This window comes from Indicator indicator, chromosome 16 (assembly GCF_027791375.1).
Source record: "Indicator indicator isolate 239-I01 chromosome 16, UM_Iind_1.1, whole genome shotgun sequence".
NCBI lineage: Eukaryota > Metazoa > Chordata > Aves > Piciformes > Indicatoridae > Indicator > Indicator indicator.
The window spans coordinates 2618646-2645553 of record NC_072025.1 but is presented as its reverse complement, the minus strand read 5'-3'; the positions used below and the strand labels follow the sequence as shown (position 1 = coordinate 2645553).

General features: G+C 51.3%; 1 protein-coding gene across 1 annotated transcript in view; it reads left to right on the top strand.

Annotated features, from left to right (window-relative positions):
- The first annotated feature begins 14051 nt into the window (after window positions 1-14051).
- The window catches only part of NPTN (neuroplastin), a 77158-nt gene continuing 64301 nt past the window's right edge, over window positions 14052-26908 (top strand). The window contains exon 1 of the mRNA XM_054388119.1: window positions 14052-14144. Coding sequence (XP_054244094.1) covers window positions 14052-14144 — 93 coding nt within the window. The remainder of the gene's footprint in view (window positions 14145-26908) is intronic.

The window sequence follows — 26908 nt, the reverse complement described above, 5'->3', positions numbered from 1 at the left end:
ACCTCAGAAAAGCCAGTCCAGAAGCCCAGGCTAGGAGAGACTCACCCAAACTCCAGCTCAAATCAAGAGTAAGCACTTGGCTTTGAGCTTACATGGAGTGATGGGCAGGGAGGGTGTGGGTTGGGGTCCCTGCTGGAGCCTGCTCAAAGCCTGGGCTGGATTCAATTCTTACTTGTGACTGGTAGTCCATAGAATCATGGAATGGCTCAGGTGGGAAGGAACCTCAGAGATCTTCTACTCCAACCCCTCTGCCATGGGCTCTCAACTAGACTCAGCTGCTCAAAGCCTCATCCAGCCCACAACCTCCCTGGGCAACCTGCTCCAGAGTCTCACCACCCTCACACTGAAGAACTTCTTACTCAGCTCCAGTCTCACCCAGCTCTGCCTCAGCTTCAAACCATCTCCCCTTGGCCTGTCTCTAGACACCCTCAGGAAAAGTCCCTCTGCAGCCTTCCTGTAAGATCCCTTCAAGGGACTGGCAGGCAGCTCTAAGGTCCCCCCAGAGTCTTCTCTTCTCCAGGCTGAACACCCCCAGCTCCCTCAACCTGTCCCTATAGCAAGGGTGCCCCCTTGCATCATCCCTGTGGCACTTCTCTGGGCTCAGTCCAACAGCTCTGTGTCCTTCCCATGCTGAGGACACCAGACCCAGACACAATATTGGAGGGGAGGTCTCACAAGAACAGAGGAAGAATCACCTCTCCTGGCCACACATTTATTTTAGGTCTCATGCTCCTAAAGCAGAAGGAAGCCTCAGGTTTCATCAAATCATTTTCATGTAAACCATTGCATCAGTGGCTAAAATAACCATGGCCCAGGGCAGCACAGCCAGCCCCATCTCTTCTAAGATGATCAGAGGAAGGTGAGAAACCCCCACCCCATGTCTAATCTGAGCAGCATCAGGCAGGGTTAGGAAGATTGTGTCTAATTGTATCATTTACCACGCTGTCAAGGCCACTAATACCTTTAATTTTGATGGAGTTGGCAAAGAGATGCTGGAAATCAGCCTCACCTACAGCAGACAGGATAAGCAGCAGATGGGATATGTGTGTGGGGCTGGAGAGCTGGGCCCAAGCCAACCTCATGAGGTTCTACAGGACCTGCATCCGGGTTGGGGCAATCCCAGGCACCACTACAGGCTGGGCAGGGACTGGCTGGAGAGCAGCCCTGAGGAGAGGGACTTGGGGGTGCTGGGGGATGAGAAGCTCAGCAGGAGCCAGCAGTGAGCACTTGCAGCCCAGAGAGCCAAGCAGAGCCTGGGCTGCAGCAAGAGAAGTGTGGCCAGCAGGGCCAGGGAGGGGATTCTGCCCCTCTGCTCCACTCTGCTCAGACCACACCTGGAGCTCTGGGTCCAGTTCTGGAGCCTCTGTTCCAGGAAGGAGCTGGAGGTGCTGGAAGGTGTCCAGAGAAGGGCCACGAGGACGAGCAGAGGGCTGGAGCTGCTCTGCTATGAGGACAGACTGAGAGAGTTGGGATTGTGCAGTCTGGAGAAGAGAAGGCTCTGAGGAGACTTTTTTGTGGCCTTCCAGGATCTGAAGGGGACTACAAGAAAGCTGGGGAGGGACTTTTGAGGGTGTCAGGGAGTGATAGGACTGGGGGGGATGGAGCAAAACTAGAAGTGGGGAGACTCAGATTGGATGTTAGGAAGAAATTCTTCCCCAGGAGAGTGGTGAGAGACTGGCAGAGGTTGCCCAGGGAGGTGGTGGGAGCCTCATCCCTGGAGGTTTTTGCAGCCAGGCTGGATGTGGCTGTGAGCAACCTGCTGTGGTGTGAGGTGTCCCTGCCCATGGCAGGGGGGTTGGAACTGGCTGATCCTGGAGGTCCCTTCCAACCCTGACGATTCTATGATTCCATCACCCCACCTGCGTTCCCTCCTCCCCCTCCCCCTACGAGCCACCCCTGCTGCTGCAGGCTGCTGGTTGTCAGCTCGGTGCTGAGCTCCTGGCCAGGCTGTGCCCTCTGATGTCCCCTCAGCAGTGCCAGCCCCATGGTCTTGATTTCACTTTAATCACCAGCAGTTAGTCAAACATTATCGGCCTTTCCGCCTGGCTGGCTGCGCCGCTGACACCCAGGGGCAGGTCGATGTGAAGCCATCACAGCACAGCTGTCCACGTTTGGGTCACTGGGCTGCCTCCAGCCCCTTAAACCCAGGCTTGAGCACCCCTGAAGTGACAGCCAGATGTCGGTGACTCCTTTAGGAAGAGATGTAAGTTATGTGGGGAGCTGGCTCCATGAGCACAGGAGGGAACAGCCAAGAGCCAGGGTGCTTTGTGCAGTCCTTCTGCTTCTGTGCCACAACCCTGCAAGGCTGGGTGACAACTGGGGGCACTAAGGGCCCTAAGCAGCCCCCTGCCTGGGACTCCCACCCACACCTTCCTATTCAAGCTCAGTCCAGAGCCTTCAGTGTGTGTTTGAGGTGTGCCCCTACATAGAATCATAGAATCAGTCAGGGTTGGAAGGGATCACAAGGAGCAGCCAGTTCCAACCCCCCTGCCATGGGCAGGGACACCTCACACTGGATCAGGCTGGCCAGATCCTCATCAGCCTGGCCTTAAACACCTCCAGGGATGGGGCCTCAACCACCTCCCTGGACAACCCATTCCAGGCTCTCACCACTCTCATGGGGAAGAACTTCTTCCTCACCTCCAGTCTGAATCTCCCCACTTCCAGCTTTGTTCCATTCCCCCCAGTCCTATCACTCCCTGACACCCTCAAAAGTCCCTCCCCAGCTTTCTTGGAGCCCCCTTCAGATACTGGAAGACCACAAGAAGGTCTCCTGGGAGCCTTCTCTTCTCCAGACTGCACAACCCCGACTCTCTCAGTCTGTCCTCATAGGAGAGGTGCTCCAGCCCTCTGATCATCTGGGTGGTCCTTCTCTGGACACCTTCCAGCATGTCCATATCCCTCTTGTAATAGGGGCTCCAGAACTGGATGCAGTACTCCAGGTGGGGTCTCAGCAGAGCTGAGTAGAGGGGGAGAATCACCTCCCTTGACCTGCTGGCCACACTTCTCCTGATGCAGCTCAGGCTCTGCTTGGCTCTCTGGGCTGCAAGTGCTCACTGCTGGCTCCTGCTGAGCTTCTCATCCCCCAGCACTCTCAAGTCCCCCTCCTCAGGGCTGCTCTCCAGCCAGTCCCTGCCCAGCCTGTAGCTGTGCTTGGGATTGCCCTGACCCAGCTGCAGGACCTTGCCCTTGGTCTTGTTGAACCTCATGAGGTTGGCTTGTGCCCAGCTCTCCAGCCTGTCCAGGTCCCTCTGGATGGATCCCTTCCTTCCAGCCTGTCTGCTGCACCACACAGCTTGGTGTCATCAGCAAACCTGCTGAGGGTGCACTCAATGCCACTGTCCATGGCACTGACAAAGATGTTGAACAAGCCTGGGCCCAGCACTGATCCATGAGGGACTCCGCATGCTGCTCTCTGGTTTCCTCTCAGTTATGCCTGTACCTAACTGTGGGCCTTGTTGACTGGAATCCTGACCAGACTGATTTCCCAGCTTGAAATGGGCTCTGTTTGGTCTCCTTGGACCTACCTGGGGATCACCTGGCTGTGTCTGACCCTGGTTGCCCAGAGTTAATCCTGACTTATGGAGTGATTTCTCAGCTTGATGTCAAGCCTACCTTCTCTGGAGACTTTTAAAACCTGCCTGGATGCATTCCTGTATGTACTACCCTAGGATAGGGTCCTGCTTTGGCAGGGGGTTGGACTCGATGATCTCTTGAGGTCCCTTCCAACCTCTAAGGCACTGTGATACTGTGATCTAATGACTGGGACTCTTGCCTGACCCTGCCTACCTCCTGCTCTCCTTACTCAGGTACTTTGGAGCTTTGGAGTACAAGGCCAGCCATGGTATCCCCCTTGCTTTCCCATTCCTTAGAGAGCGGTGCCCTCAATGCACAGCACCCCTGCTTGTTGTGGGCATCCCTCAAACAAAGCCAAGCCTGATCCTTTAGGCTAACAATAGTGATAAAGTGTCCCAGGCCAACCCACACAGGACACAGAGATAAAGAGGCCATTTCCCTGCTTTTCTGCCTCTTCAAGAAGATGAAGCTAAACCCTAGCTGCAGGCATTGCCCAGCCTGGCTTGTACCCACCCCAAGCAAGCCCTGTGCTAATCCATGGGTGCCACCTGCCGTCTACTCGTGATGGCATCGCCCACAGCTTCACCTTTGCCTCATGCAGATTGCTCCAGATGTTCAGCTTTTCCCCTCTGCCTTCTTGGAAGCCTCTTACCTGGCGTGGGAGCGAGCCTGGGTGCAGCAGATCTGCCCCTGGGCATCCTGCCTGTGGCTGGTCGGAGCTGCTCCCAACAAAAGCGTGAGGGTGAGGAGGTCAGGGAAGAGCCCTTGTGTGTCTTTAACTGGAAACTAAAACACTGGGTGGAGAAAAACATTACTTCATGGCTGAGCTGGGTGAAAAGTTTGCCATGTGAGAAATAACTTTGAGGTTGGGTCAGAAAGAGAGTGGGGGGTGAAGGGAGGGGGAAATCGCTTTCCTTTTCTCCTTCTTGCTTCTTTTTGGCAGTCAAAGCCTCAGGTTTTTGTCCTAACAAGGATGCTTGGGGCAGAGTGGCTGGAAAGCAGCCTGGTGGAAAAGGATCTGGGAGTGCTGGTGGATGTGCAGCTGACCATGAGCCAGCAGTGTGTTCAAGGAGGCCAACAGCATCCAGGCCTGTAAATGTGTCCAGCAGGAGTAGGGAAGTGATGGTGCCCCTGTACTCAGCCCTGGTGAGGCCACAGCTTGAGTTCTGGGTTCAGTTTTGGGTGCCACAGCATAGGAAAGACATTGAGGTCCTGGAGCATGGCCACAGAGAGCAAAAAGACTGGGGAGGGGTTTGGAGGGCATCAGATGAGGAGCATCTGAGGGAGCTGGGGTTTAGTCTGGAGAACAGGAGGCTGAGGGGAGATCTTACTGCTCTCTACAACTACCTGAAAGGAGGTTGGAGTGAGGCTGGTGTTGGCCCCTTCTGCCAAGTAACTAATGACAAGTTGTGCCAGGGGAGGTTTAGACTGGATATTAGGAAAAGCTTCTTTACTGTGAGAGTGGTGAGGGGTTGGAACAGGCTGCTCAGGGAGGTGGTGGAGTCATCAACCCTGGAGGTGTTCAAGAAGCTGTAGATGAGGCACTTGAGGATCTGGTTTAGAGGTCATGATAGTTGGGTTCTGGTTGGACTCAGTGATCTGAGAGGTCAGGTTCTGGTTGGACTTGGTGATCTCAGAGGTCCTTTCCAGCCTTCCTGATGCTATGATTCCATTCTATGAGTCTAATACATGATTAGATCAATGCTGGTAGCTGTCATTGGACTCTCTGTTTACACTGCAAATCACTCTGACCAAACCTAGCCTTTCTGTCACAATGTTTGTTTTGAGTGAGAAGACATTTCTTCTCAGGGAAAAAAAAAAGGGAAGGAAAAAAAAAAAGGCAAGAAATCAGTTAAAACATTTTGACCACTTTTGACAGGAACATTTGAACATGTGGGAGGATGGGAGATTGCTCAAAATAACCAATCTGCCATTAGCCAGTGGGACTGAGATGTGCAAAGGCAGCTTTCTGCTCACTAAGAAAGAACATCCAGGCTCTCCTCATCCCCACCTGAGGTTCTTTCATTCTTTTTTCCAGAAAGCCTACATCTCTGTTATTTTATGAGCTTTGTTTTGCCTCTCATTCCTCAGAGGGCTACTTCTTTTTCAGCTCATTCCTTCCCTAGCTCTTTCTATGGCACTTACTACAAGAAGGACATCAAGGTGTTGGAGAGTGTCCAGAGAAGGGCAAAGAAGCTGGTGAAGGGTGTTGTGAGGAGCAGCTGAGGGAAGAGGAGAAAAAAAATCTGAGGGGAGACCTCATTGCTCTCTACAACTCCCTGGAAGGAGTTTGGAGCCTGGTGGGCGTTGGTCTCTTCTCCCTAGTAACAAGTGATAGGACAAGAGGAAATGGCCTCAAGCCACAGTAGGGGGAAGATTAGGTCAGACATCAAAAGAAACTTCTTCACTGAAAGGGTTCTCAAACACTGGCACAGGCTGCCCATACAGCTGGTTGAATGCTCATCCCTGGAGGTGTTTAAAAGACACTTAGATGTGGTGCTGAGGGACATGGTTTAGCACCAGGTTTGGTAGAGTTAAGAGAATGGTTGGACTTGATGACCTTCAAGGTCTTTTCCAACTGAAGCAGTTCTATGCAGTGTGTTGCCTTGCTCACAGGGTTTTAGTGTGCTGAGGTGTCCTGCTGTGCAAACACTCTCTGTGTGTCTGTGTGTCTGTCTGTGTCTCTGTGTGTGTCTATGTCAACAGCTGATGTGAGCCTGTTGGACCTGGACCTGTGTTTATCCCTAGCATGTCCCCCTCAAGGTATTAACCAGCATTATTCAGCACTTCCCAGCCCTGAGAATCAGAGAATTGTCAGGATTGGAAGGGACCTCAAGGCTCAGCCAGTTCCAACCCCCCTGCCATGGGCAGGAACACCTCACACTACAGCAGGTTGCTCACAGACACATCCAGCCTGGCTGCAAAAACCTCCAGGCATGAGGCTTCCACCACCTCCCTGGGCAACCCATTCCAGTGTCTTACCACCCTCCTGGGGAAGAATTTCTTCCTAACATCCAATCTGAATCTCCCCACTTCTAGTTTTGCTCCATTGCCCCCAGTCCTATCACTCCTTGACACCCTCAGAAGTCCCTCCCCAGCTTTCTTGGAGCCCCCTTCAGAACCTGGAAGGCCAAAAGAAGGTCTCCTGGGAGCCTTCTCTTCTCCAGACTGAACAGCCCCAACTCAGCAGAACAGCTGCAACAGCTGAGTTTTTTACTATACACCAGCAAGCATTTCATGCTCTACCCTGTCAATAGTGGAGTTTTCAATATGCAGGGAAATAGGGAGGAGCAGTAACAGAACCCTCACTTTGGACTTTCGGAGGGCAAACTTCAGGTTGTTCAGGCAACTTATTCAGAAAGTTCCCTGGGTAACAGCCCTTAAGAAGAAAGGGGTCCAGGATGGTTGGACCTACTTCAAACAGGAGCTCCTAAAGGCACAGGAACTGGCAGTTCCCACATGCCGTAAGACAAGCCGGCGGGGAAGACGACCGGCCTGGATGAGCAAGGAGCTCCTGAAGGATTTAAGGGAAAAAAAGAGGGTTTATTGCCTTTGGAAAGGGGGGGAGGCAACTAGTGATATGTTTAAGGATGTTGCTATATCATGTAGAAGAAAAATTAGAGAGGCAAAAGCACAGTTAGAAATTAAACTGGCCGCTTCCGTGAAGGATAACAAAAAGCATTTTTATAAATATATTAACGCTAAAAAGAGGGGCAAGAGGAGCCTCCACTCCTTATTGGACGTGGAGGGTAACATTGTAACTAAGGGTGAGGAGAAGGCTGAGATTCTAAATACCTTCTTTGCCTCCATTTTCAACAGTAAGGCAGGAGGACTTCAGGATAACTGGCCTCCTGAGCTGGTTGATGGGGTCAAGGAGCAGTGTTGTACTCCTGAAATCCATGTGGAATTAGTTCGAGACTTGTTGAGTCACTTGGATATTCACAAGTCCATGGGACCTGATGGGATTCATCCTAGGGTGCTGAAAGAGCTGGCAGATGAGCTGGCCAAGCCTCTCTCCATCATTTTCCACCAGTCCTGGCTCACTGGAGAGGTCCCAGAAGACTGGAAACTGGCCAAGGTGACACCCATCCACAAGAAGGGATGGACAGAAGAACCTGGGAACTCCAGGCCTGTCAGCCTGACCTCAGTGCCAGGGAAAATCATGGAGCAGATTGTCTTGGGGGCAATCACTGCATACCTGAAGGATAGCCAAGGAATCAGGCCCAGCCAACATGGATTTAGGAAGGGCAGGTCCTGCCTCACCAACCTGATCTCCTTCTATGCTCAGGTGACCAGCCTGGTGGACGTGGGAAAGACTGTGGATGTAGTCTACCTGGACTTCAGCAAGGCCTTTGACACTGTCCCCCACAGCAAACTCCTGGCCAAACTGGCAGCCTGTGGCTTGGACAGCAGCACTCTGTGCTGGGTTAGGAACTGGCTGGAGGGCCGAGCCCAGAGAGTGGTGGTGAATGGTGCCACATCCAGCTGGCAGCCTGTCACTAGTGGTGTCCCCCAGGGATCAGTGCTGGGCCCCATCCTGTTCAATATCTTTATTGATGATCTGGATGAGGGGATTGAGTCCATCATCAGTAAATTTGCAGATGACACCAAGCTGGGAGCAGGTGTTGATCTGTTAGAAGGTAGAAGGGCTCTGCAGAGGGACCTTGACAGGCTGGACAGATGTGCAGAGTCCAACAGGATGGCATTCAACAAGTCCAAGTGCCAGGTGCTGCACTTCGGCCACAACAACCCCATGCAGAGCTACAGGCTGGGGTCAGAGTGGCTGGAGAGCAGCCAGGCAGAGAGGGACCTGGGGGTGCTGGTTGACAGCCGCCTGAACATGAGCCAGCAGTGTGCCCAGGTGGCCAAGAGAGCCAATGGCATCCTGGCCTGCATCAGGCATAGTGTGGCCAGCAGGAGCAGGGAGGTCATTGTACCCCTGTACACAGCACTGGTTAGGCCACACCTTGAGTCCTGTGTCCAGTTCTGGGCCCCTCAGTTTAGGAAAGATGTTGAATTGCTGGAGCATGTCCAGAGAAGGGCAACGAGGCTGGGGAGAGGCCTTGAGCACAAGCCCTATGAGGAGAGGCTGAGGGAGCTGGGACTGTTTAGCCTGGAGAAGAGGAGGCTCAGGGGAGACCTCATTGCTGTCTACAACTACCTGAAGGGAGGTTGTAGCCAGGAGGGGGTTGGTCTCTTCTCCCAGGCAACCAGCACCAGAACAAGAGGACACAGTCTCAAGCTGCACCAGGGGAGGTTTAGGCTGGAGGTGAGGAGAAAGTTCTTCACAGAGAGAGTGGTTGGCCATTGGAATGTGCTGCCCAGGGAGGTGGTGGAGTCACCATCCCTGGAGGTGTTCAAGAGGGGATTGGACGTGGCAATTGGTGACATGGTTTAGATAGGCATGAGGTGTAGGGTGACAGGTTGGACTCGATGATCTTTGAGGTCTCTTCCAGCCTTCTTGATTCTATGATTCTATTCTATGATTCTAATAACAGATTCAAAAGAAGGTGACTACAAGTGAGTCAAAAGCTTCCTTCAGGTGCCAAAGCATTATCAATAAACACATCAAGCCAACAGCCATCTCCTGAGCACTTCCAGCTGCAAGGAGGCAGGATCAAAGATTATACACAAAAATCAGATGAGGACTCTTGGCTGCTGTGCACTGCAAGAAGAATTGAAATTCTGGATTTGCTGCTCCTGATGTGTGTTTGTTTTTTCTTTTTTCTTCCTCTGCTTGTTTCAAAGCCAAGATTTTCTGTCCTGCTTTTGCTGATAGTCAGAGACTATGCAAAAGACTCAATCTGGTGGAATGCCTTTGTCAGAAACCTCTTGGTGAATGCATTGCTGGTAAATCCTCTTCTGCTCCATAACTCCACTGCAAGTGCAACCCAGTGCAGTAGGTTGAGTGTGGTAGAACAGGTTTTTAACCCTGCATTAGCCAGGAGTCTGGCAGGAACAGGTCTTGCTGTATCTATTAGAGATTGGTAGAAACCCTATTTGTGTCCCTCAAGAGACTCTCGAAGGCAACAGGAAGCTTCAGATCAGGTCTGTCTTCTTCTGGCCTTGATTTCTCATGTTGTATGCTCACAGCATCTCTGAGTCAACCACAAACCCCCACAGGTTAGCTCACCTTGTGTGCATTAACTGCTCTGGGTAACCATCTCTGATCAGAGCTTTTGAGGCAAACTCTGGCAGACACAGCTCCAGCAGAGCAAAGCCTCAGCAGTGCTAAGCAGGGCAGCATCTCCTGGGGTTGTCCCCAAGGCAGAGCCAGAGGAAAGTGAAGGCAACAGGCAAGTTAGGCAGCTGTGGGGAGAAGATGGCCAATTGGATCCTGGGGTGTGCCCAGCAGATCCAGGGAGGTTCTCCTCCCCATCTGCTCTGCCCTAGTGAGGCCTCACCTGGAATATTGCATCCAGTTCTGGGCTCCCCAGTTCAAGAGGGACAGGGATCTGCTGGAGAGTCCAAGGGAAGGCTCCAAGGATGCTGAAGGGACTGGAGCACTGCCTGGGAGGAGAGGCTGAGAGCCCTGGGGCTGCTTAGTCTGGAGAGGAGAAGACTGAGAGGGGACCTGATCAGTGTTTATCAATATGTGAGGGCTGGGGATCAGGAAGGAAGGGACAGGGACAGCCTCTGCTCACTTGCACCTTGTGGACAATGAATGGAAACTACAGCATAGGAAGTTCCACCTCAACATGAGGAAGAACTTCTTCACTGGGAGGGTCCCAGAGCACTGGAACAGGCTTCCCAGAGAGGTTGTGGAGTCTCCTTTTCTGGAAACTTTCCAGCCCCATCTGAATGTGTTCCTGTGTGACCTGTGCTGGATTCTATGGTCCTGCTCTGGCAGGGGGGTTGGACTCGAGGTCATCTCCAGAGGTCTCTTCCAACCCCTAACATCCTGTGAGCCTGTGTGATCCTGTGATCTAGCAAAACATGAGTGTACTGAGCTGGTTACAGAGGAGAAACAGAAAAGCCTTCTGCTCACTTGGGCCCAGGCCTCTGGCAGCATGAGTCACTGCGAGCTGCCATGGTTACGAAACGAGCAGTGCAGTGCAGATACCGACCATGCTCGCAGGCAAGCACATCACCAACTAGTTCCAAACTTGGAAAGCAGTAGAGTGTAGGTAAGGCCTGATGCTGAGTGGGTGTCTGCAGAGAGGAGAGCTATGGCAAAACCCTCTGGAGCTATCATTCAGCATGCAACGAGCAGAGAGGAGGCCATCGCCTTAAACCTTGATTTTGAGATCACAGAATCACAGAATCACACAATGTTAGGGACTGGAAGGGACCTCGAGAGATCATCCAGTCCAAGCCCTCTGCCAGAGCACGGTCACCTAGAGCAGGTCACACAGGAACACATCCAGGCAGGTCTTGAATATCTTCAGAGAGGGAGACTCCACAACCCTCCTGGGCAGCCTGTGGCAGATCTTTTTGCCCATTCTGGTCTGCAAGAGCTGCTGTCAGAAGTGTTCCACAGAGAGAGAGAGAGAGAGAGGTAAAAAGAGGATGTTTCTGCACCATGGCAAGAAAACAATCAGTAGTGTCACACAGCTGATTCAGCTGGTACAAAGCGTGAGTCATGGAAATGCACCATGGAGATTCTCCAGCGCGGGATGCACAGTGGAAGATCTGATGCCCATCTAAGCCTCTGAGAGTTAGAGGCAGCCAGCACGAGGACAGCAACCAGGACCTGCCCAGATGTTTTTTCTTCTCAGGTATGACCTCAGCCCTGCCAAGCTGCAGCCATTAAGGCCACAGTCGATCCTCCTCGTTAAAAGTCCTCAAGCGGTGATTTTGCTGGCTCCAAGCCAGCGGCAGGGTTTTGATGACAAATGTGTGTCCCAGCCTGCTCTGCAGTCTTGGAAGTCACACCAACAACAAAAGGACTCTTGTTTGCCAACCACCAGCTGAGAATAACCAGGTCAGGGTAAAGGATGAGGGGTGCAAGGCTGCTGTGAGGGAAGAGGGGGAGCAAGGGCACGATCTGCACATCTGCTGCAGGCTGTGCCTTATAGAACCATAGAGCTGTCAGGGTTGGAAGGGACCTCAAGGATCATCCAGTTCCAACGCCCCTGCTGTGGGCAGGGACACCTCACACTAGAGCAGGTTGCTCAGAGCCCCATCCAGCCTGGCCTTGTTCAAACAAGCTCCTGCTCCCAAGGTAGACCAGTGGTTTGGATGCCACCACCACAAAGAGAGAAGGTGCTGCACCCACTCCCCAGGTTCACCACAACGTGGGTCAGGCAATGCCTACAGAAGGTTGGAAACAGAGACAGGCTGAAAGAACTGAGGTTGTTCAGCCTAGAGAAGGCTTCAGGGAGACCTTAGAGCAGCATTGCAGTATCTGAAGGGGACCTACAGGAAGGCTGGGGAGGGACTGTTTAGAAGGGCTTGGAGTGACAGGACAAGAGGCAATGGTTTGAAACTGGAGCAGAGCAGATTTAGGTTGGACATCAGGAGAAAGTTCTGCACCATAAGAGTGGGGAAATACTGGAAGAGGTTGCCCAGGGATGTCGTTGAGGCCCCATGGCTGGAGATACTCAAGGTCAAACTTGATGTGGCCCTGGGCAGCCTGATCTAGTTGAAGGTGTCCCTGCTGACTGCAGGGGAGTTGACCAAGATGACCTTTGAGGGTCCCTTCTGACCCAGTGCAGTCTGTGAATCTGTAACTGAAGAAAATCTGTTTTTGAGGGGCTTTCTGCTTTCACTTCAAGCATGCTCCTCTGCTGGCCTGTCCCATGGTCTCCTGCACTCTCTGTTTCTCCTCACTTTGGCTCCAGCTGTTTGTGCCATCCAGTGAGGGAGAGCAGTCAGGACTTCCAGCACCTACACCAGGCTGGGGTCACCAGCACAGCACACAGCAACCACAGCACGAGCAGATCTGATCTGCCACCTGTGCTTTACAGAGAAGGAAATCAAGAAAGAACCTGCCCAAAGCTCAGCAGGTGCCATTTTTCATGACACTTGCTGTACCCAGGAGTCAGCTTTTGTGCTTTCTGCCCCCAGCTCCACTGCTAACCCTGGCCTTGGCTTCCTCCTCATGCAAAAAAGGACAAAGCCCTTGAATAAGAACTTTATTTGTTTGTTAATACATGAGTAGTGGTGATTGATAATATTGTGTTTTAAAGGAATTTTGGGTGCCTGGACATAAAGCTGACACCTAGAGATGGATTTTACATTCCTCTGGCACACCTTAGCCCCTGAAGAATGGCAGATAAAACTCCTCAATCACCCTTGAGACTATGACCAAGCCAAGCTGCTGGCTCTTGGCCTGCCTTCTCTTCTCTTGGCCACTACTTCAAGCCCACGAAGAATACAAGTGAGGAGGCATGTGGGTGCTCCTCAGATGACAGCTTTCCAGGCAGCTACAGGGACTCCCCTTTTCCACCTGCAGCACCCCTGAGGGCACCGCAACCCCAGATGAGGCTCCTCTCACACCCACACCACCCCTGAGGCAACTGCTGTCTCAGTGGTGCTCCTCATCCACCCACAGCACCCCTGAAGGGATAACAGAATCAGGTAGGGCTCCCGTCACCCACACAGCACCCCTGAGGCGACTGCTGTCCCAGTGGTGCTCCTCATCCACCCACAGCACCCTTATGGGCACCTCAGCCTCAGGCAGGGATCCCCTCAAACCCACAGCACCCCTCAGGTGACTGCAGATTCAGGTGTGGGCTCCTCATTCACCCACAGCACCCCCGCGGGGGTCACACCCTCAGGTTGGGCTCCCTTCACACCCACGGCACCCTTGTGGGCACCGCAGCCTCAGGCAGATCCCCATCCCCTCACAGCACCCTACGGAGACCGCAGCCGCAGGAGAGGTTCTCCTCACACCAACAGCACCGCTGTGGTGACCGCAGCTTCAGATGGGGGTTCCTCAGCCACCCACAACAACCCCGCGGGCACCGCAGCCTCAGGCAGAGCCCTCTGACCCCGCAGCGAAGCCCCAGGCAAGCCCGTTCCCGGGAGCGGTGGGAACCTGGCCGCAAGATGGCGGCTCCGGAGGGCGGGCGCGCTGCGCGACGCGTGACAGCCTCCTCCCGCTCCCCCCCGACACCCCGCGCCCCCCGCTGGCGCGCGCGCGGCGCCCCCCGCCCGCCCCCGCAAAATCTCGCGAGAGGCGGCGGCGGCGTCGCGAGAGCGAGCGCAGCGCTGCGGTAGGAGGTCGGCGGAGAAGGACGGAGCCGGAGCCGCTTCGCTCCTGCCGCCGCCGCTCGCCTCAGCCCCCTTCCCTTCCCCTCCCGCCGTCCCCCCTTTTCCTCCACCTGCTTCCTCCCTTTTTTTTTCCCCCTCGGCCGCCGAACAGGAGGATGTCACGCTCCGGGCCGCTCCCCGCCGCCCTTTCGCTGCTGCTGGCGACGGCGGCGCTCCTGCCGGGACCCGCCGCGGCGCAGAACGGTGAGGGCGGCGGCGGGGCGAGGACGGGGCGGGGGCTGGGGGGGTAGGGAGAGAGGGGGCGACGCGGGTTGGCGATGGCGGATCGGGGCGGGGGGGGACGGACGGGGCGGGGGGATGTTGCTGTGAGGGCAGCCGGTTGCTACGGGGGCGACCACGGTGGGGAACGGGTCAGGAGGAGGGGGAGGGACGCTGGGCCTGGGTTTGGGGAGGGGGCTCGGCCAGTGCTTGAGGGGACATCCCCCACTCCTCTCTGTGTTTTCGGATCCTTCAGGGGAGGGGGGGCTGTCAGGGCCATGCCGCGGTGGTTCCCCCCTCCTCCTTTGCTTCTCCTGAGGCGTCTCGTCCTGCCGGTAAAATGGAACATCTCCTCCCGCCTACTAAACCTGCATCTGCCGGGCTGCCTTAAATCATTTATAATGCAATAAAACCGTAGTTCCTTAGCAACTAAAGAGGTTCTCTGATAGGAGCCTTAAAGAAGGGGAGAGGGAAAAAAATAGATATATATGGAAAAAAAAACACCAAAAAAAGCCGGCAACCCACCCCTTTTTTTCCTTCCTTGTAGGATAGCATGAGCTAAATCTAGCGCGGCATGCCTCCTCCCTTGATGAGTTTGCAGCCAAGTGCATGACAATTAGTGGCAGGGAGAAGCGGGGCCAAGAGGCTGGTCTAACCTCCTGCTTTGAAAAAAGGTCCTGCAGCGCTGATAAAAATGCAGGTCTGCTCCTGCCGTCCGAAGGCGAGAGCCAGCCGCCAAGGCAGGCTTGGTCTGCTCCAGCACTGCCCCGGCTCAGGCTTTCTGGAGCCACTTCTTACGCAGTTTAGCGTGGTGAGGGTAATGCCAGGGATGCTTTGGCTTGGAAACGATGTGAAGGGCAGGGATCCTGCCTCACAGGAGGCTCCAGTCTACGTACATATGGGAAAATTTTACCTAGAAGGAAGGGATACCCTGCAGACAAACCAATCCCTTGCAAGTTTTCATCGTTTCATCCTCGTCCTTTCTGCTCTGCAGAGATACTGTTCAGTCCTAGCGTTTTTCCTTCTATTGAGGTGAATTTTGCCTTGCAGCATGAAGTCAGCCTCTGTTGGCTGTTTGCTCTGGAGGAAAGATTGAGGCTTTTGACGTGTTTGGTAATGATAGGAAAGATGTGGATGGAAGAAATAACGTCCTAGAGATTCCAGGTCGGAATTGCTGCCTTAGGATGTGCAGATTTTGCAGTCTGAAATTACAACTGAGCCTCATGCTTGTCTTTGTTAAACCACACAGAGGGAGCCTTGGCATCCATGCTATGTGGGTGAAAACTACATTTTCTGCTATATGAGGGACTTTTTGTGGAGCCTAAAAGAGTGTGGGCAAATCCCACAGCGGTTCAGTGGGGATTTTAGGGACTTGACTTCCTGAGCTCCCAGGAAGCTGCTGGCTGGGCCGAGTTGTGGATAAAACCTGGTTCTCTGTTGCAGTGATGCTGTCGGCTTCTTGTGCTGGCTGTGCCATCATCCTGGCAGGGTTCATCTGCCCGTCCTGTGTTCCTCTTTGTATTTGGGTGGAGTGAGGTGAGCTGTCCCCTTGACAAGCACATTAAATGGGTCGGGAGCCTGAAGCTGTTCCCCTGCAGTTAGCAGGCAAAGGTGTCAAATGCTGGCAGCTGGTGTAACGATTCCCAATAGCTGGTAGGCAGTGCAAACATTTGGTGTTTGACAGCAGTTATATGTCTGGAGGTCAATGATAAAAACAATTTTGAGGATAGATGGAAGCCTTTAGCCTTTGAGTGTCTTAATTATGATTTCTATTCCTGACATGAAGCTAATCAAGCAGTAGCAGGTCTTGGCATGAGGTGAGACTGCAGACCCCCAATATATCCTGAAAGCTTATTAATTTTGCCTTGGTGAACTAGGGTAATTCAAGCAATTAAATGATAAGGGAGACTTTTCGAGTGTCTGTATTCCTGTAGGAGTTTATACAGGTGAGTGGAAATCTTGGAAAGGAGTGGAGCCCTATCAAGTAAATGGTATCCATATCCGATGGTAGCCATATCAAGTAAAAGGTAGAGAGATCCTTCTGAATAAGGGTTAGTGCTGCTGTTGAATTTTTACCGCAACTTGAACGCTGTTGTAAGATCATCCAGTTTCAACCCCTCTGCCATGAACAGGGACACCTCTTACTAGACTTCGTTGCTCAAGGCCTCATCCAACCTGGCTTTCAAGTCCCAGGCTTGGAACCTCCACAGCTTCTCTGGGCAACCTGCTCCAGTGCCTCACCACCCTCATGGTGGTGAATTTCCTCCTAAAGTCCAATATAAATAGAGCTGCTTCTGATTTGAAGTTACTGCCCCTCATTCTGTCATTCCAGGCCTTTGTTAAAAGCTCCTCTTCAGCTCTCTTGTAGCCTTCTTCAAATCCTGGCAGGTTGGTCTAAGGTCTTCCCAGAGCCTTCTCCAGATTGAGCAACCCCAACTTTCTCAGCTGGCCTCACAGCTGAAGGGTTCTAGCCCTTACATCACTTTTGTGGCCTCCTCCAACAGGTCTGTGTTTCTCCTGTGCTGAAGACTCCAGAGCTGGCCCCAGCACTGCAGGTGGGGTCTGAACAGAGCACAGCAGAGAGGGGAAGAATCCCTTCACCTGCTTCCCACGCTGCTGGGGATCAGCCCAGGACACGGCTGGGGCTGGGCTGTGAGTGCATGCTGTCATGCTGAGCTGCTCATCAACCAGTACCCCCAAGACCTTCTCAGCACCGTTCTCTACCCATTCTCCACCCAGCCTGGATTTGTGCTTGAGGTGTGCTGAACTTTGCAAATGTTGAAGGCCCTGCTGCAGAGAAACTGTTTTCTCTCTGCAGGTAATGTCCAATGGGACCTGTCATGAAGTAGAACAATTCCTGTTTGGCTTTGGCATGAATAGCTGCAGCCATTTCTTGCATTGTGTGTACTCCTTGTAAGTCCTCAGGACAAAAAATGAGGTGGTTTGAGCAGGGGTGTGCAGGTATGTCAGTAACAAAACTCCTTGAGGAACAAAACCTGTCTAGCACCCAGGTGTGTGCTTCGAAGGGATCTGGAAGGATCCCAGAATGTGCATATGGAAGAATCACCTTATCCATTATTGATGTAGAGCTGTCAGTGCAGTGAAAGGTGATAGTCCAAGTGCTGTTGAATGTGCAGTGACACCACATGAGTTCAGCATGGCAGAAGAATAGTCAGGGACTTGTTGAAGCTGCAGGGCAGGTTGCTGCTCAGCTAGCAGAGAAGATAACCAGTGGCATCCCAAGTGTCTGTGGGAAGCAACCTTTTTTTTCCTGCCTGTGACAGCAGCTGCCTGATGAATTACCAGTGATTTCTTTGCTTTTCTTTTCCAGTTGATGTAAGTCAGAATATTTTGCATCAGGCTCACCTATAGATTCAAGCTTATTAAAACTGGAAGTTGGTTTTTGACGCTCATCAGGATTATTTTTAAAGCTCTTGCAGCAACCCAAAGATCACAGGGAAAAAAAAAAAAAGGCATGTTGGAAATGTAACTTTTCCTGAATAGTCTTCTGATAAGTTTATCAGGCTCTTTGGGGCTGCATTTCTGATGCACTTTGACTCATCACTCCTATCCAGAGCACAGTTCCAGATGAAGTGACAGGAAGAAGGGTTAGAAGAGAGATGAGGAAATGTGAAAAGGAACAGCTGGAAAAAGCCAGGCTGTCAAGAAGATCTCTGTTAAACCTGTGCTTTCCAACTGGCATTTGTTGGAAAATCACTTCAGTGCTTCCACACAGACAGCATCCTCATGGAATGGGGCTTGACTTGCTTTTGGGTGATGAATAACGTGCCTCTGCCAGCTGCTGGGTTTTAATCTTTGCAGTATCTGTGTTTCTCCAGCTGCTTGCTTAAGAATAAAAGATTCATCTGTACTAACTCACCTAGGGGGGCTTGGATTTAGAGTGGCATGGCTCCATTTTTACTGTCTAAAGCAGAGGCTTGGATTGCCCCCCATGAAACCTGCAGTGTTTCTTCAGTGTGCCAACTGAACGTGAGTTTAGTTGGCCACAAAAGTTCTTCCAGTTTCAGAGCTTTGGTCTGGTTGAGTGCTCTTAGACCCCAGCTTTGTGTGTTGTGTGTTCTTCAACACGTTCTAAAACTGAAAGCTGGCTTCAGAAAATGGCTTGGGTTATTCAAAGCTAGACATAACTGGGGAGAAAGAAAGAATGAAATTAAGTGGTGCTTGCTTAGATCTGTTCTCATCATCTTCTGTTTGGGACAATGAGAAGGAAGTAACTAGGTGGAGAATGAGCTGGGACAATGAGAAGGAAGTAGCTTAGGCTAGAAGGGTCCTTGGAGATTATCTATTCCAACTCTCAGCTAGGCTTGGTTGCCTAAGGCCTCATCCAGTCTGGCCTTAAACACCTCCAGGGAAGGGACATCCACAACCTCTCTGGGCAACCTGCTCCAGAGTCTCACCACCCTTGTACTGAAGAACTTCTTCCTCAGCTCCAGTCTAACCCTGCTCTGCCTCAGCTTCAAACCATTCCCCCTTGGCCTGTCTCTAGACACCCTTAGGAAAAGTCCCTCTGCAGCCTTCCTGTAGGATGCCTTCAGGTATTAGAAGGCAGCTCTAAGGTCCCCCCAGAGTCTTCTCTTCTCCAGGCTGAACACCCCCAGCTCCCTCAGCCTATCCTTGTTGCAGAGGTGCTCCAGCCCCCTTGGGTCATCTTTGTGGCCTCCTCTGGACTCACCTCAACAGCTTTGTGTCCTTCTTATGCTGGGGACCCCAGAACTGAATGCAGTATTCAAGGTGGTATCTGGCAGAAACCAGCATAAAAATGACCACAAAATCAGGAAAGAGGAGCTCCTTAAAATGAGCTGCTTTTTAAAAGAGCAAGAGAAAAGCCTTCCTTTTATCCTTGTGATGCTATTTCTGCCTGCTGCTTCTCATCCTTGTTGCACTGATTGTATCCTGACACGAATTTAATGGTCCCCAGATGAAACTAAGAAACAGTTTCACACAGGGTTTCTGGGAGCCTGAGTGTGGGCTGAGCCATGGAGGAAAACGTTCAAAGTTCTCCTCTCTGCCCCACCATTGCTATTCTCCTTCCTCCTACAACTCCCAAGTTGGAAACTTAAATACAAGCAACATGACTAATGTGTACACACTGGAAAATTGCCCTGAGTTCTGACAGCTCTCAGCTGAGGGGTGAAGAGGCGAAAACTGCTGGTAACTGACATTTCAAACGGGACCTTTAATGATGTGGGGAAGCAGCTGAAAGCCAGTGACTGATCACAGGATGTTAGGGGTTGGAAGGGACCTCCAGAGATCACTGAGTCCAACCCCCCTGCCAGAGCAGAACCATAGAATCCAGCACAGGTCACACAGGAACACATCCAGATGGGCCTTGAAAGGCTCCAGAGAAGGAGACTCCACAACCTCTCTGGGCAGCCTGTTCCAGTGCTCTGGGACCCTCACTGTGAAGTTCCTCCTCATGTTGAGGTGGAACCTCCTGTGCTGTAGTTTATATCCATTACCCCTTGTCCTGTCATAGGGTGCAATGGAGAAGAATCTGTCCCCTCCCTCTTGATCCCCAGCCCTCAGATATTTATAAGCATTTATTAAGTCCCTTTTCAGTCTTCTCTTCTCCAGACTAACCAGCCCCAGGTCTCTCAGCCTTTCCTTGTAGGGCACATGCTTCAGTCCCTTAATCCTGGTAGGCCTCCCTTGGACTCTCTCCCAGCAGATCCCTGTCCCTCTTGAACTGGGGAGCCCAAAACTGGATGCAGTATTGCAGGTGAGGTCTCAGCAGGGTAGAGCAGAGGGGGGAGGAGAACCCTGGATCTTCTGATGCGCTGAGGGTGTGAACTGTCCTTGCAACAGGCTGTTGCAGTGAAGACATCTTTCTGGTTAAAGCTATGGAAGAGGAGTGTTCTTTCCCTCACAATCAGCTGTTGCTTCTGCTGCAAGGACTTCTTCAGAGGAGAGGATTGTAAAAGGATAATACCCAGCCTGTGATTCATTCTTGGCTTTCCAAAGCCAGAGCCTTCCAACTCTTCTTAACTTACCAGTACTGGAGGTGCTGCACCTCCCACTGATAAGGTTGAAAGTCAGATAAACTGTTCCTGCTTATTTAGGAGCTGAAAAGTTCATCTGGAAATCTAATCTAAATGTTTTTTTTTCCTGTCCTTTTATAGGCATTTTATTCTTTCTATCCTTGCAGTGTAGAGTGGGGGAGGAGGGTGCTGCTGTCTCATCAGCAATCCTTCCTTCTCCAGGTTAGTTGTCACGGTTGTTGTGGCTTAAGTTGTGTTTTCCTGGCTGTTCTGGTGGTTTTCAGTGGATTTTCCTCAGTCACATTTGATCTAGAGTGTGATGTGTAAAACTGGACACACTTCTAGTTGGGACCAGACCAGGATTCAGTGGAGTGGAAGGATTATTCAATATGTCTTGCATATGGCATTCCCCTTTGCATCACAGAACAAATGGATCCCTAAAATAAAACATTTCTGATTTGTGTCCAGTGGGATCCTTTATGGTGGTCAGACCTTACTTTGCAGGATTGCTGCTTTGCATTCCCTTACTGCCTAAACCAAGTAGTTCCTAGATGTTCTTGCTCAGTGGCAGCTTACCTTCTTCTGATGTCTTATCTGTTGTCAAAAGTCCTATTTTATCTTCTCAAGCATGCAGCCCTGCTTTGGTTCTATCAGCTTAAGAGACCCTCTAGCCCACTGTCAGTCTTCCTTCTGCTTTCCACCCAGTTGCTCATGTACCTCATCAAACTCACATCTGTGGTACATGAAGCTACATTAACGAGGTTTTATTTTTGGTTGTGAGGCTCTTCATAGAAAATAACAGAAACATTCAGGTTGGAAAAGACCCTCAGGATCTTGTAGAGGGCAATGGTAAAAGCTTTATTGAAATTAGGAGCCCTGAGTCTGCTCTTCCTCCTCTAGAGTCACCTTTGAGTGTTAGCCAGCACTGCCAAGTCACCATGTCCCTCAGCACCACATCTCCACAGCTTTTAAACCTCTCCAGGGATGGGGACTCTACAGGTGCCCTGAGCAGCCTGTTCCTGAGCTTAAATCAGTCTGCAGGGGAGAAATTTATTCCTAATGTCCAACCTAAACCGCTCCCCTCATGCATCTTGTGTGAGAGAGAGAGAGAGAATGTCTTGAAAGATGTGGATGTGCTGGTATAGGTCCAGAGAAGGGCCACGAGGATGATCAGAGGGCTGGAGCTCCTCTGCTCTGGAGGCAGACTGAGAGAGTTGGTGTTGTGCAGTCTGGAGAAGAGAAGGCTCTGAAGAGACCTCATTGTGGCCTTCCAGAATCTGAAGGGGGCTACAAGAAAGCTGGGGAGGGACTTTTTAGGATGTCAGGGAGAGATAGGACTGGGGGGAATGGAACAAAACTACAAGTGGGGAGATTCAGATTGGATGTTAGGAAGAAGCTCTTTCCCATGAGGGTGGTGAGAGCCTGGCAGAGGTTGCCCAGGGAGGTGGTGGAAGCCTCATCCCTGAAGGTTTTTGCAGCCAGGCTGGATGTGGCTGTGAGCAACCTGCTGTGGTGTGAGGTGTCCCTGGCCATGGCAGGGGGGTTGGAACTGGCTGAGCCTTGAGGTCCCTTCCAACCCAGACAATTCTATGATGCTGAAGTGTTTATCCCCTGGTAAGATAACTACTGTAGACTTGCAAATTCATGCCCTGTTGATAAGCTTGAAGCTTGTTTGGATCATCCTGGTGGTTGAAGTCCTCACTTGTCCCCACTTACTGACTCATTCAAGAAACAAAGACAGCAACTTTGGAAGCTGTGAAGGGTGTCAGAAGCTGTAGATTGCTGCTAGAGGTAAGAATGAGGAGGATTTGGAGCACAAGGTGGAGTTCTATTGTCCCCATTCTTGTTCTGAATGCAGTGTGGATCAGCACTGTCATCTTGTCAGCGTCATATCTGGGCTGCTGGAAGGTGTGTGTGCCTGGGGCAAGTGTGAACAATGGGCTGTGATCATGGGAAGCATGTGCTGAGTAAATCTGACACTTAACGGTCCCATATTAGGATGGGAGAGCCTTTACCCCTCCCTTAATGGCTTTAATGTTGGAATATGGTAGGAAAGCAGAGCTCTCAGCTCTGCAGCTGCTTCTGAAGGAGTCACAGGAGTTGTGCCTTCCACTTTTTGGAGGTGTAGTTTGACCTTGGTTGGAGGGATACAATGTTTGTATCAGCTGTGTTAGCTTTTGATATCAGGCAGGAAGCTTTCTGGTACAGAATCATAGAATTGTTTCAGTTGGGAAAGATCTCTAAGATCATCCACTCACACCTTCAAACTAACACCACCATGTGCACACATTTCTTGAACATCTCCAAGGATAGGGACTCCACTACCTCCCTGGGCAGCCTGTTCCAATCCCTGACCACTCTTGCAGCAAAGAAATTTTTCCTAATCTCCAACCTAACCTTCCTCTGGCACAATTTCAGGCTGTTTCTATCACCTGATACTAGGGAGAAGAGACTAATCCCCACCTCACTCCAGCCTCCTTTCATGGAGGTGTAGAAAGCAATGAGGTCTCCCCTCAGCCTCCTCTTCTCCAGACGGAACAACCCCAGTTGCCTCATCTGCTTCTCACCAGATGTGTTCTCCAGACCCTTCAGCAGCTTTATTGCCCTTCCATACATCCACACAAAAGCAGGGGCAGGGATGTTCTGCAGGAACAGATTTTCCAGATGAGAAGAAAAGTGCCCAGGACAGTAGGTGATGAATTAAATCTGATTTGCATTGGGAGGCTCTTCTTGTACAGGAAAATCAGATCCTCAAGTCCTCTTCTGGTTTGAATAAAGGCAAAGGTGGCCTTGGATTGCTCTAGTTTGTCTAGGCTTGTCTTACATCATGTTTTAGAAAGTCCAAGTAACTGATCTGTTGAACCAGAGTGCTGCTTAAGAGTAGCCAAGTGGTGCAGCTACTCCCTGGTTCCCACATGGTTTGAGTTACTGCTAGCTTGGAGTTCACAGGGATCATGGTGATCCTCCTCAGAGCTTCTGTGCTTGTTGGGAAACCTCAAGTAAATGTGTTTTCTAACAGGTGTGTTTGAAGGTATGGGAAAAGGAGAGGAAGGGAAATAGAATGGACTAGAAAAGGGAAGGCTGGCCACTAGAGATGGGACAGAGGCTCTCTTTGAACCCCTCTCCCTTCCCAAAGGGGAGAGAACAGAGGGATACTGATGGGGTGGGAAAGAAGCTAAACAATCTGGGGTGGAAAGAAGATCAATCTCATGAAACAGAGACAGAGACACAAACCAATATGGAACCCAACCCCTGATGGCAATGAGGGCACCACTGTCACCACTGGTGCTGGGGAGAGGCACTGGATTCAAGGGCTGGATTCAAGAACACAGGGATGGGGATGGAAGTTAGAAGGGACAGAGTCCTGCTGGGACACCAGGCAGTGAAGAAGAGGCTTGACCCTGGGGATCCCTCAGCTTGCTCCTGAAGATGCCCTCCATGGGCTGCAATCCCTTGTTGGGCAGTTGAGGGTCCCCTGTCCTGTCTGCTCCTCCCCACAGCTGCCACCTCTGCCCTCCTGCCCCCTAAGGTTGGCAGAAGCTGTGGCAGTGCCCTTGGTGTGCCCAGGAGCAAGTCTCAGGCAGAGCCTTTCTGCAGCCCAGCCCTTGGCAGTGACTCTCCCCAAGAGCTTCTCCCTGCCAGGAGCAGCCCCTGGCTGTGCCAAGCTGCCCTGAGCTTCAGCAAGTGCCTGAGTGAGCAGAGCCTGGGCTGGGCAGTGCCAGCACTGAGCAGAAGTGGCTCTGCTGTGGCTCAGACCATGACAGGAAAAAAAAATTAATTTAGGAGGTTGGAAAAACTGCCAGAGTGTGTATTTTAGGTTAAAAAGAGAAAATTGAACTGGAATGCTGAGGGAAGAGCTTGACAAGGAATTTGGCAGTGCTGGAGGCTCTCAGCAGACACCATGGCAGACCACAGGCAGACTGAAATACTCTGGTGAAAGCATACAGCAGGAGGTGGACTAAACAGATGTCTGAGTGCATTTTAAACCCCAGTAGCTACCACACTGACTGAGCACTCTTGGATTATGATTTGATTTTTGGCCTAGTTTGTTGGCAAGATTTTGTGATGGTGAGCTAGACTAATCTACCATAGCAGGTGCCACTCAGAAGTGCTGAAGTATTTTATTTCCTCTCATATTCATTCAAAACACCTAATAATAATGCCTGAAGTGATGCTAAACTGGTTCAAATGCCATTACAAATCAGAGTTCAGCTGCACTGCTGTTGTTGTGTTGGACAGAAGATGAGCCAAGCTCCTGTATGTGCAGTGGTGATGTTTGGCTTTGAACTGTTGGTGGGGTGAGGATAGCCTTCAGCTAAAAATCCACAGTGTCACAGAGGTGGACTGGTTTGAATTCCTCATTTGAGCAGGTGAGAATTGTTGTTACCAGAAGGGAACACAAGCTGGTGGAGCAGAGAATTAGAAGATCCATGGAATCATAAAATTGGTTGGAAGGGACCTCCAGGATCATCTAGTTCCAACCCCCCTACCATGGACAGGGACACCTCACACTACAGCAGGTTACTCAGAGCCATATCCAGCATGGCCTTAAAAAACCTCCAGGCATGAGACTTCCACCACCACCTCCCTGGGCAACCAGTTCTAGAGTCTTACCATCCCCATGGTGAAGAACATCTTCCTAACATCCAATCTGACTTCTAGTTTTGCTCCATTCCCCCCAGTCCTATCACTCCCTGACACCCTCAAAAGTCCCTCCCCAGCTTTCTTGTAGCCCCCTTCAGATCCTGGAAGGCCACAAGAAGGTCTCCTGGGAGCCTTCTCTTCTCCAGACTGAACAGCCCCAACTCTTTCAGTCTGTCTCCAGAGCAGAGCAGCTCCAGCCCTCTGCTCATCCTCGTGGCCCTTCTCTGGACAGCTTCCAGCACCTCCAGATCCTTGTTGTTAATAGAGGCTCCAGAAGTGGACCCAGAGCTCCAGGTGTGGTCTCAGCAGAGTGGAGCAGAGGGGCAGAATCCCCTCCCTGGCCCTGCTGGCCACACTTCTCTTGCTGCAGCCCAGGCTCTGCTTGGCTCTCTGGGCTGCAAGTGCTCACTGAACCATAGAGCTGTTGAGGTTGGAAGAGACCTTTGAGATCATCAAGTCCGAACTGCTTGCCTAGAGCTTGCAGTCCCAACCACTACTGCTAAGCCACTGCCATTAAACCATGACCCTAAGCACCACATCCATGTGTCTTTTAAATACCTCCAGGGATGGTGACTCCACCACCTCCCTGGGCAGCATATTCCAGTTCTTGATCAACCCTTTCTGGGAGGAAATTATTTCCTAATATCCACCCTGAACCTCTCCTGGCACAACTTGAAGCCTTTTTCTCTTGCCCTTTTACTTGTTGCATGAGAGAAGAAACCAACCCTCATCTGGCTCCAGCTTTCTTTGAGCGAGTTTTTTGCAGTAGATAGTTTGTGTTGCTGTCTATGAATCTTCAAACAAGGGCAACAAAATTCTGCCTTGTAATTCAGTTAATTTCTGCTTTAGCTGTTCTGACCTATCTCTGAAGGTAAGTCTACCTAAGCCAATCTTTTGCAGCAAACTTGATGTTATTTCATCCTCCCTTTGCTGATTTAAGCACCCAAGGTTGCAAGCATCTGACTCCCACTCTCACATTTTATATTATTATTATGTATCTTGATGGCTTTTATAGAAGTGTGGTTACATCACAAGCAGGTTGAGGGAGGTTCTCCTCCCCCTCTACTCTGCCCTAGGGAGGCCACAGCTGGAGTCCTGTGTCCAGTTCTGGGCTTCCCAGTTCAAGAAGGACAGGGAAGTACTGGAGAGAGTCCAGGGGAGGCTATGAAGACCCTGAGGGACCTGGAGCATCTCTGTGAGGGAGAGAGGCTGAGAGCCCTGGGGCTTTTGAGCCTGGAGAAGAGCAGCCCCAGAGGGGATCTGAGCAATGCTCAGTAAGAGCTAAAGGGTGGGGGGCAAGAGGCTGGGACCAGACTCTTGTCAGTGGTGCCCAGGGACAGGACAAGGCACAAAGTGGAACCCAGGAGGTTCCATCTGAGCATGAGGAGAAACATCTTTGTTGTGTGGGTGCTGGAGGTCTGGAGCAGGCTTCCCAGAGAGGCTGTGGAGTTTCCTTCTCTGGAGAGATTCCAGCCCCACCTGGCCATTGTGATGCTGAGCAAGCTGCTGTGGTTGCCCCTGATTTAGCAGGGGAGGTAGTGTAGGTGATTCTCAGGAGTCCCTTCCAAACCCCTCACACATGGGATTCTGTGATACACTAATACACATTCTGGAGGTCTAGTTTGAAAGAGGAAAATCCTGCATCCTAGTATCTTATTGGGTGCAGAACTAAGAACCATTTCAGTTCTTACTCCATGCAGCTCTGTGTAATCCTCATTTAGAAAGGAAAGGATAGAGCAGAAAAAAGATGGAAAACTATTCCAGGAGGAGATTTAAAGAGTGAGTTTAAGAGGTTGAGATCAAACAAAGCCAGGAATAAATGACATGGAGGAAGGAAATACATATATATATATATATATATAAAAGTCTACTGGATGTAGTATAGTGAGAAATGTGGCAGCAGGATGCCCAAGTTGCAGTTTTAAGCCAGACAGGCACCAAAGAGGCAAACTTTTGGAGTATGAGGCATTAGCCTGTCTCTGTAATGAGTAGCTGGAGATTTGCAGTGTAGCCTCTGTCAGGCAGTTTAGTTCTTTCTTGTGCTAGATTAGCTTACTGACTCTTCAGAAATGAATAGGAAGCTCAGTATTTTTACTCAGTGTTTGCATATGCTAAGTTGAACTCTACAGTGAGTTTCTTCCTCCTGGTGTGACTGCTAGGCTATGGAAACAGCAGGTTCAGCAGTTAGCTGCTGTTGAGGCTTCACGACTTGATCAGAAGAGAGCTGCCTTGGGGAAGTGGTTTCCAAAATCCTGAAGCAGCTGAGCCTCTTG